Here is a 10,693-nt window from a genome sequence, read left to right as displayed (position 1 = left end):
GTGATTCTCACCACTGGGCCAATGGGCAACATCATGATAGACGGTGAAGAGCTTGAGATTAACAGCTTCACTTTGCTTGGCTCCACAGTCAACTCTCGATACCAGTAGTCAGGAAATCAAAAGACAAATTGCATTGGGAAAGTCTGCTGTCAGGGACTTCTCTAGAGTACTGAAGAGCATCGATGTCGGTGTGGAGACTAAGGTGCACCTCATCCAGGTCATGGTTTTTGCAATTACTTGATATGCATAAGAAAGGTGGACAGTGACTAAGGATGACAGGAGAATTGATGTCTTTGAGTTTTGGTGCTGAAGGAGTATATTTAATATACCATGGACTGCTTGGAGAAGAAGGAAGTTCGTCCTAGAGAGGGTGAAACTAGGCTGCTCTTTGGAGACAAGGATTCTGAAGCTTCATCGTACATATTTTGGTCATGTTGCAAGGAGGGACCAGTCTTAGGAGAAGGACGTCATGCTTGGGAGGGTGGAGGGACGGTGGAAGAAAGGAAGACCCTGGATGAGATGGATTGACTCAGTGACTGGGTTCGTGGGGGTAGGTGTGTCAAGGACGAGAAGGTTGGCTCAGGATAGATCAGGGTTCAGAACAGTTGTACATGGGGTCACAAGTCGCAAGCGACTGACAACACAAAACAACAACAGTAGGTATTTTAGATAAGAACATGTAAACTTATGATTACATTTTTCAAGCTTAACAGTGGTGGTGATGGGTCTTAAAATGGTTTACTTTCCATGTTTAGGGAATTTCTGTGCCCTTAAAAATTTGTTATAATTTTGTCAGTTTTATATTTTAAACTCTACTCTTTCACTTAATTATTTTTTTCTTTTGAAAGGACCTTTTAGATTATTGTTACTGGACCAAAAGATTTAAGAAGATGACATCTATTATCAAGTTAACCACCCTGTCAGGGGTCCGGGAAGAGTCTGCCCTTTGCTATCTCCTCCAAGTGGATGAGTTTAGGTTTTTGTTGGACTGCGGCTGGGATGAGCATTTCTCTGTGGATATCATAGACTCCCTGAGGAAGTAAGTTACACTTTCCATTTTCGAGGCTTTTTAATCAATCACTTTTCTTGTTACTGCATTGCTTATTTTTTGCTTGACTGCTGAACTTGTTATATGTTGATTGACTTACTAGCTGTCTTAATAAAATCCAGCAAAATCTTCAATTAAATCTTAATTGGAATTTTTGTACCTGGACTTGAGGAAAGAGTAACACTAAGTTCTTAAGAGTCAAGAAAAGGCAAAGGGTTTCATGTGACAGTTGTACAATCAAACCACGTTTATTCTGCTTTCTGTGTCACCTGCTCCTAGGTGTTGAGAATTGGTCTTCAGGATGAGTGCGGTGAGATGCTAAAGGATCCTACAAAGGGGTCATTCAGTTACATTAGCAGCGGTAGGAAGCTGCATCGCAGTCCTGAAGGCAGTTGGTTTGACTCTCCCAGCTGCTTCCTGGGGGAAGGCTGGGCAGTCTCCTCCCTTGAGATTAAGCTGCTGGAGGATCAACTTTGGGTTATTTCTGACTTGATGGCAAACAGAACAACATACCAATCACGGATGGAAAGAGCACTTAAATCTATAAACAGTTTAGACCAGAAGCAGAAGCATTCTCTGGTTAACATCTTTTGTCAGTGATAGTCTGTGTTTCCCAGGTTCATTCAAATTTTTACTCTAATGAATATATCACCAGCCACCATCCTAAAACCCTGAGGCAGGAAGACACAAGAAAGTTCTGATGATACATCCTCTCCTCAGTAATTTCTGCAGTTCCAAGCAGAGTTACTGAATTTAAACTAATAGTTGACAAGCTAGCCATTCAGAATTACTGGCCGTGTCTCCAGCTTTTCTTTCACCCTCCTCCCCTCTCCTACTTTCCTTGTATTGAGACACTGGATTTGTAGGTGCAATTTATAGCTGTAATTTGGATATGTGTGCAGTGGTGCAAATTGAAATTTGTGGGTATCATAGTCTTAGCTCTTGGTTTTATCCTTTGACCCAGTGTCCTCTTTAATCCAGACCAGCGGGAGGGATCAGGATTCTGGCAGCTCACTTTTTAAAAGCCTCTCTTTGCCCTTGAAAGCAAGATTCAAGAGCGTGGTGGATTTGATTGTGTCCTAGGCATGTCCACCAGATTGACGCCGTGCTGTTGTCACACCCGGACCCCCTCCATCTCGGCGCGCTCCCGTATGCTGTCGGGAAGATGGGGCTGAACTGTGCCATCTACGCAACTATTCCGGTGTACAAGATGGGGCAGATGTTCATGTATGATCTCTACCAGGTAATCTCACGGGTGGGCCTTCAGATTGCTCATCCTGCAGTGGCCGTTTGTAATATCTCGCCCTTGTGTTCTCCTTTCAGTCTCGACACAATACGGAAGATTTCACACTCTTCACACTGGATGACGTGGATGCAGCCTTTGATAAAATCCAGCAGCTGAAGTTCTCCCAGATTGTGAATTTGAAAGGTTAATAATTTCCAGTAGCAGATAACAGTACTGATGTACTTTAATGGAGGAATTACAGTAAACATTATAGACACTGTGATCTGAAGACTAAACGTTAGCTATTGCCTTGACACAGAACTCTGAACTTCCCCTTAGCCACCTGGATTTAAAAATATTCCAGATTACATACCAAGTAAATTCACAACTAGGCCTTTTCACTTTAAAATCAGGAAAAATTTACTTAGTGTTTACCGTGTGTGTTGCGCTAGTGGCCTAGTGGTAGGGAGTTGTGCTGCCAACCCAAAAGCACACAGTTCAAATCCACCAGTGGCTCTGCAGAAGGAAGATGGGCATTCTCCTGTGCGAGTGCCGGTCTCTGAAAACACCGTGAAGGGTCAGGAGTGTCGGTTCCAACTTGACAGCACATAACAGCATGTGTGATGCCCAAGACTGCCGTGAGGTGACCAGATGCTCCCTAGGATCTGAGCAGTGGAGGACACAGAGTGGTTGATGAGAAGATAGTGTGATTGGAGTATGAGGGCACTTGGAGCACAGAGTTGAAAGTGACTAGATTCCAGCACTGGACATTAAAAAGCTCTTCCTTTAGTTGCAGTGCTTAACATATCAGGCTCCATCTGGAGACTCGAGTAGCTCGGAGACCAGATCCTCCCGAGGAGTTCACTGGTTGAGGCGACAAGGTAGTGTTGACAGGTGGATGTGGTGGAGGTGAGGCAGAGGTGCTGTATCTTTTTACTTTTATGTTATTGCATATGTTGTTGTGATGTGTCATTAAGTCAGAACTGACCCATTGCTGACTCTAGTGGATTTTTAGAGGCAGGAAATGAAATGGGAGGAGATTGCCCATCCTTCACCCATGGAGCAGCTGGTAGATTCAAACTGTGTGCCTTTGGGGTTTGCAGTGCACCTTCTTAGCATTTGGTTATCAGAGCTCTGTTATCTATATTGTTATTGTGTACTGTCCAGTTGGAACCGACCCATAGCTGACCCTCGGGTGGATTTTCAGAGGCAGTTAATCACACTGGAGGAGATTGCCCATCCTTCTCCTGTGGAGCAGCCGGTAGCCTCGAACCGTGTGCCTTCAGGATTGCAACCCAACTTCTTGCCACTAGGCCACCGGTGCTCCCTTATCTACCTTGCGAGCCTCACTATCTAAATGGAGCACCAAGAAATAAAGCTCCATGAGCAGACAGAAAAGGAAGCACTAGAAAGCCATGGAGCCAGGAACTCGGGAAGAATGGTACCAGTGAAGCTGAGAAACAATAATAAGAAGTGGTTAATAATCTCAAACATTCCAGACGACCAAAATGTATTTCATATGCAGGGTTATATTTTCCTAACTAAACGTTCTCATTTCTGTCCAGCAAATAATTTGGGTTTTAATATCCTTCTTTGTACAATACAGAGTAGATTATTTCACACAAAAGAAGCTCTTTAGAAGTTTCTGTTAGTAGTGAGGAATAGGTATTTCTTCAACAAATAAAAGAAAAGAGATTTTGAAAGTGTGGTAAAATGCAAAGTCTGCTTACCTTGAATACTCAGTTACCTGTACAGACACACCTCCTGCCAGCAGAATCACTCAGGAGAGCCCCTGGTGGTGGTGGTGGTGGTGGTGGTGGTGGTGGTGGTGGTGGTTAGGTGCTGTCGAGTTGCTTAGTGACCCTGTGTACAACAGCCCTGAACCCTTCTCTATCCTGTGCCAACCTTATTGTCTCTGACACATCCACCCTCAGTTCCCCAGTCACTGGTACACACCGAATTTTTTACTAAGCATAGACACGGAAAACAGTGCAGTTGTAAGAATTTTCAACTAATCTGTGATCTCGGGAGGGAAAAACAAGACTCAGACAGCTAATATCATGATGTTTATTTGTTAAAAGGACTACTAAAAATGTATTTCAAATACCTGATAACTTGCTACGTCTAGATTTGACAGTGCCATGTAAATTATTCTGAAGCGCCATGTAGAGTAAATTATTCTGAAGCGTGTATGTTGCTGATGGAATAGCAGATTTAAGTGTTTCCATAGACTTATTAAGAATTTCATAATGTGCTACTTGATTCAGTGCCTTTAGACTACATTCTAGACAAGGCATGAGACACATATTACCTGTGAAAGATAACTTGGAAGGAAATGATGGAGTTTTGGCAAAGAAGTCTGAGTGTTGCCACTATGTTTTTGACACAGGCAAAGGGCATGGCTTGTCTATCACACCTCTGCCAGCTGGCCATATGATTGGGGGAACAATATGGAAAATCGTCAAAGATGGAGAAGAAGAAATTGTTTATGCCGTGGATTTCAACCACAAGAGGGAGATGTAAGTATAGCAATACAAAAAAGAGAAGCAATCCCTTTGGTGCCATTTCATTCTCTGGAAAGAAGGTTAGAAACCTGGTTCTTATATAAACCAGGACTCCGTAATTGGAGAGTAAATGTTTTTAAAATTACTGCATATTGCAGGAGAGATACATTTCTATGAAAATGTCTCCAAAGCAATGAGAAATACAAGTGATACTTTTTTGCAAAATTAGTCTGAGAGATTAATTATAATGGTAATAATGTTAAAGACCACCCACTGACATAATCAATAAAAGGAAACTATCAAGTCAATGCTGTGGAGACACAATAGAAAGCTTTTCGTAATTGTTAAGATTTAGGTTTAGGAAAAAAGAAAACTTTAGGTATCATGGGAAAACACTGGTATATAGAACTGATTTTGAAGAAATGTCCGTCACATGCCAATGTTATGTATAGAAATCAAATTTATGTATTTTGTAAAATACATTTGAATAGAACAAGTTACTTATATAGAAGGGGAAATGCACCCAAATATTGTATTAACTGCCTATGATTGATGGTATTTGTAGAAGATTTTTATTTTCCTCTTAATAATGAGGATATATTTTTAATAGTTTAAGCATATAGTTGTTGTTATTATTGTTGTTAAGTGCCGTCGAGTCGCAGGCGACTCATAGCGACCCTATGAAGGAGAGTCCTTGACGCTTGGGTGCCTTTCATCCTCTCTCCAAGTTCATAGGGTTTCCGCAGGCAAGCTATTATGGAAGTGGACACCACTCTTCCTTCCACGCTTGTTCAGTTGGGGAGCATATAGTTAGGGGAAGAAAAACACCTCTTCAACAAATTCCTTGTTTGGAGTGAGAGAAGTTACTACTCTTTATTTTAAGTGATTAAAAAATTTCATTTTTTGAACCCCTTTTGTAGCCACTTAAATGGATGCTCCTTGGAAATGCTGAGCAGACCCTCTCTCCTTATCACGGATTCGTTTAATGCCACTTACGTGCAGCCGAGGCGGAAGCAGAGAGATGAGCAGCTTCTGAGTATGTATCACATAACATGCTTCTCAACGAGCAGCACACCTGCATGATTCCACCAGTTGTTGTTTATTCTGTGTATCACTTTTTTTGATCAAAAGAAACCAGCTAACTCTGTCTCTCTCCTTTAAAGTGTTATGTGGATGTATTAATATATAAGGAAATGCTTAAGTTAGTTAATTTGAAGATAGGTTTGTGTGATAGTTCTAAAGATCGGATTCGCCCTGTCATCCAGCACACAGCTGGCTCTTCCTGGTCCTCACTGTTTCTCTGTAGTTGCCCGTCGGTGCTGTAATGTCTCCAGCTCATAGAAAGCTATTACGTACGAGGCAATGAAACCTGGACTGATCCTGAGCTGCCCTCGTGATCTCTGCTATACTTGGGCCCAGTGTTGCTATTCCTGTTTCAATCCCTCTCACTGATGGCCTTCCTCTTTTACTGCTGTGCAGTGCTGAACTATTTACGGACCTCAGGCAAACCTATTAAACCGTTTAAACTCTAAAAGGCAAATGACCAAAGGAGATAGAGTACAAAATTTGCACTAATTTTGATGTTGGAGTTTTATATGTTAATCTAGTCTCCTTGGTTTTAAAGAGATACTTCTGAGTTATTGCTGTTTGCCTCTAGAAAGAGCCACAGAGAAAGTTTAGACTAAGGCAGGTCAGACCCAAGCTTTGGCATTTTCATTTGCGTCACGTGCATGTGAAAGCTGGACAGTAGGTAAGGAAGACTGACGAAGGATAATACTTCAGGGAGTTGTGTTGACAAAGAATATTGGATATACTATATGGACTGCTAAGGTACACACAAATCTGTCCTGCCGGAAGTGCACTCAAGAGTGCTCTTAGAGACAGGAATGGTGAGACTTCATCTCACATACTCTGGGCATGTTGTCAAGAAGGGCCAGTCCTTGGAAGGGGACTGATTCTTAGAAAGGTTGAGGGTCAGAGCAGGAGAGAAGGTTACTTCCTGAGATGAATTGACAAAGTGATTGCAACGGTGAGCTTAAACACGGTGGAGCTTGTGAGAATGACACAGGGTTTACATGTGTTGAACGTAGGGCCACTACCAACTGCAACTGACTAGACAACACTTAACAACAACATTATATTAAGGAGAGTCCTGGAGGCTCAGGGGCTGAATGTTAGCTGCTAACCGGAAGTGTGGCAGTTTGAAGCTGCTGGCTGCCCTGGGAGAAGCCGTGTGGCAGTCTGCTTCTGTGAGGTTCTGTTGCCTTGGAAACCCTGGGGGCAGAACCAGAACTGACCTGACTGGAGGGAGTTTGGGTTTGGTTTTATGTTACTTGGACTTTAGAAAGCTCTTCAGTTTTTGGCTCTTGTTTTGCTTTGAATTGACTTAACAAATATTTCCAAGCAGACTTGTATGACTTGTATCTAAAGTGAGAAAAGCTATTTGTAAAGATACTTTTGAAAAAGATACTTTTGTTTGAAGGGAGTTGGCTTCATTTTTTTCTGCAGGCATGCATACATACTCTGTATACATAAGGATGTATAGGTGCACATATGTTGAATAAATACATATAGATGTAAGTGATCTGTTATCTCCATGCCTAACCCGTATGTCTATGTGCATTTGGGGAATCATTCTAACGGAGTTCACCGGGCGAACCATTCAGATCAGGTAGCCTGGGAGTCCAGGTTAGTTCTCTTTGGCTTCGTCATTTGTCCCGTCGTGTGTCCTGTGCACTTACTGCACTCTGTCATTTAGTGTACGCACTGAGATCTGAGAGGGCTTGGGAACCACTGACAATATTTCATGAAAAAATGGAGCATTAGCAGCATTGCTTGTCATCCCTGTGAAAATATATTTAACAGTTAAAGGTTGTTAAAATAACCTGATTGCCTTTACACATTTGGTACCAGCCCCAGTAATTGCACTTTCATGCATCTTAGTCTTTATAGGAAAAAGGAAGATGAACGGTTCACTACACAGCTCTGCGCTATCGGGATTCTCTTTTTTTCCCCCTAGCTAACGTCTTGGAAACGCTTCGAGGTGACGGGAATGTGTTAATCGCAGTGGACACCGCAGGCCGAGTCCTGGAACTCGCACAGCTTCTCGATCAGATCTGGAGAACGAAAGATGCAGGCCTGGGCGTTTACTCGCTGGCGCTGCTGAATAATGTGAGCTACAACGTGGTGGAGTTTTCCAAGTCCCAGGTTTGTTTTCATCTTAGTGTTTATCATGTGAAGAGCCCTGCAGTGATTGGAGCTTGTGGGATAGCGTCTGAATCATCCCTTTGATTTTATATTTCTGTAGAAGAGGTTGTCAGTAATAATTGTTGTTAGGTGCCGTCGAGTTGAGTACGACCCTTAGTGACCCAGTGAGCTACACAACTGACCCCCGTCCTGTCTTGTGGCGCCTCACAGTCTCTGACACACTTGTGCCCGTTGCTGCAGTCACTGTGTCAGTCCACCTGGTTGAAGGTCTTCCTCTCCTTCACCATCCCTGCACTTTTCCAAGCATGGTGTCCTTCTCCATAGTAACAGCTAAAAATATCAGCCACAGCCTGCTATGAGGGCTTTACATGCAGCGCTTCATTTAATCTTTCTATACCTCAAGAAGTGATTTCTTTTTTGTCTCTGTTTTATAGATTGGGCAAGTTCTTCTCTAAATCTCAGTGTACCAAAGTGTAAAATAAGGACGACGAACATATAACCTCATAAAGTGTTAGATTTCTTTATTCTCTTTCTTTTGAATAAACTCCTTTTCCTGAAATAGCTGTCTCTGGGCGTTAGATAATCATGTCTTAAAAAGATCTAAGGTGACAAGTGGAATAGCGAAAACAGATGATGAGGGATGAATCGGGGGTAGGAGGATCTGAAGTGGAACAGAAAGATCTACCGTGTGCAGAAAGTAAACTGCCTGTCAGAAAGGTCTAAAAGTATTTCCCTAGCTAAAAACAACGTTTGAACTTGACCTCATCTGCTGCTGTAGAATACACTCGAGATATTTTATAATTAATGTAATATTTTCCTCCTGTATAGGTAGAGTGGATGAGTGATAAATTGATGAGATGTTTTGAAGACAAAAGAAATAATCCGTTCCAGTTTCGCCATCTGTCTTTATGTCACGGTCTCTCTGACTTGGCTCGAGTACCTAGCCCCAAAGTTGTCCTTGCCAGCCAGCCCGACCTGGAATGTGGATTTTCAAGGGACCTCTTTATTCAGTGGTGCCAGGACCCTAAAAACTCAATCATTCTGACTTACAGAACCACTCCTGGGACCTTAGCACGTTTCCTAATTGATAACCCTTCTGAAAAGATTACAGAAATAGAGGTAAGTCCTGATTGGGGGACTTTATCTTGAAATTGTTTAGGGATCCATTGTAGATAGTATATAAAAATCTAGTGATTAAAAATAACACTTCAGCGTGATTTGGGGTTTACATCAGAATAAATAGTGAGCACCTTTAAGAGTATATAGATTTCAAAATCCCTTAGCTGGAAATTCTCTTTCTTGGACTCTCACAAGGTTCAGAACCATCTGGAACAATATCCAGAGAGTTTGCATGTAAATGGTATTCTCAGGTTTGTCTTTGAGAAGTGTTTTTGTCATCTTTCCTTAATTAAAATTGGTTCAAATCTACCAGCGCCTCCTTGGGATAAAGATGAGCACTATTTCCCATAAAGATTTCCAGTCTCAGCCCTGAGGGAGGGTTGCTATGAGTTAGGATCAGTTCACTGGCAGTGAACAGACACAATAGAGACAACTGTTTTTCAAAGCATTTTAAAAGGCACTTAAGTATCCTTAAGCTAAAGTGTGTGTTGTCTAGCACCGGAACACACCTTCAAAATCACATGACATCCATCAAATTCAGGAAACAAATGTTGATACTATGCTCTTGTTAATGCTCTCAAGTCAGAACCAGCTCACAGCTGACCCTCTGGCGGGTTCTTAGAGACAAAAAATCGTGTGGAGGAAGTTGCGTACCACCCCCCACCCCGAGCAGCTGGTGGATTTGAACTGTTGTCTTTGGTTTGGCAGCGTAGCTCCTTAGGTATTAGGTCCCTTGAACTCTCTCTTGACACTACTGTTTAATCCACAGATCAAATTCAACTTTGGCTTTTTGTCCCCAAAGTGTCCTTTATCATAATCCTTGGCTTTTTATCAGGGATCCTGTCTAGAATTTTACACAGGGTTCAATTGTTCTGACTGGTGACATTTGAAGCACCTACCTGTCTTCTGCATTTGGGGTGAGATTTTTTTTTTTTTTTTTACATCTATGCACAAATACAAAAATGATCTGTATTTTTCTTTTCCATAATGGGACCAAATCACCCCCATCCGTGGAAGATTTCCTTTTTGTATCATTCTTCATGAGTAAAGGTGGATATAAACTTAATTTACATCCCCAACCATAACTGCTACTGTGAAGACCATCTTGGCTCATCAGGCCCTTTGAAATGGAGAAGGATATGCTTATACGTTGTCTGAGTTTATAAACCTTTGATGGGACTGACTTCCTTGTCTTTCCCAATCAAGCAGCTGAGAGGTTCAAACCACTGATTTTTTTTTTTAAATTATTAATTTCAATGAACATCTACAGAGATTTTGGAATTCCATTCATTCATTGTTGCACTTTTCTCCCCCGCCCACCCCACACACACCCCCACCCCCACCCCCAGTTCGCTCCTCTCCTTGAAAAGCAAAAGAAGAACTCCTTCATTGGTCCACAATCCCCCCCGCACCCTCCCATCCCCACCCCCACCCCAAATATAATCCACTCTGCAACCCTCATTCCGTACTCTTATGATAAACATAATGCCCTAAAGTATAATTACTTTTAAACTGTTCTCTCCCTCATAGACTTCAATGCAGTAAACATAATTTATCCAGTTTTTCTCAGTCTTACCCCCACCCCGATGT

General features: G+C 42.1%; 1 protein-coding gene across 1 annotated transcript in view; it reads left to right on the top strand.

Moving 5' to 3' along the window:
• The first annotated feature begins 855 nt into the window (after positions 1 to 855).
• The window catches only part of CPSF2 (cleavage and polyadenylation specific factor 2, 100kDa), a 23,970-nt gene continuing 14,132 nt past the window's right edge, over positions 856 to 10,693 (top strand). Inside the window, exons 1-7 of the mRNA XM_006879113.1 lie at positions 856 to 1,039; positions 2,132 to 2,291; positions 2,372 to 2,477; positions 4,663 to 4,792; positions 5,698 to 5,813; positions 7,797 to 7,984; positions 8,813 to 9,103. Of these exons, the coding sequence (XP_006879175.1) occupies positions 891 to 1,039; positions 2,132 to 2,291; positions 2,372 to 2,477; positions 4,663 to 4,792; positions 5,698 to 5,813; positions 7,797 to 7,984; positions 8,813 to 9,103 (1,140 nt within the window). The 5' untranslated portion in view covers positions 856 to 890. The remainder of the gene's footprint in view (positions 1,040 to 2,131; positions 2,292 to 2,371; positions 2,478 to 4,662; positions 4,793 to 5,697; positions 5,814 to 7,796; positions 7,985 to 8,812; positions 9,104 to 10,693) is intronic.

This window comes from Elephantulus edwardii, unplaced genomic scaffold (genome assembly GCF_000299155.1).
Source record: "Elephantulus edwardii isolate Elephantulus edwardi_28Jun2011 unplaced genomic scaffold, EleEdw1.0 scaffold00002, whole genome shotgun sequence".
Classification (NCBI taxonomy): domain Eukaryota; kingdom Metazoa; phylum Chordata; class Mammalia; order Macroscelidea; family Macroscelididae; genus Elephantulus; species Elephantulus edwardii.
This window is presented reverse-complemented; position numbering and strand designations above follow the sequence as displayed.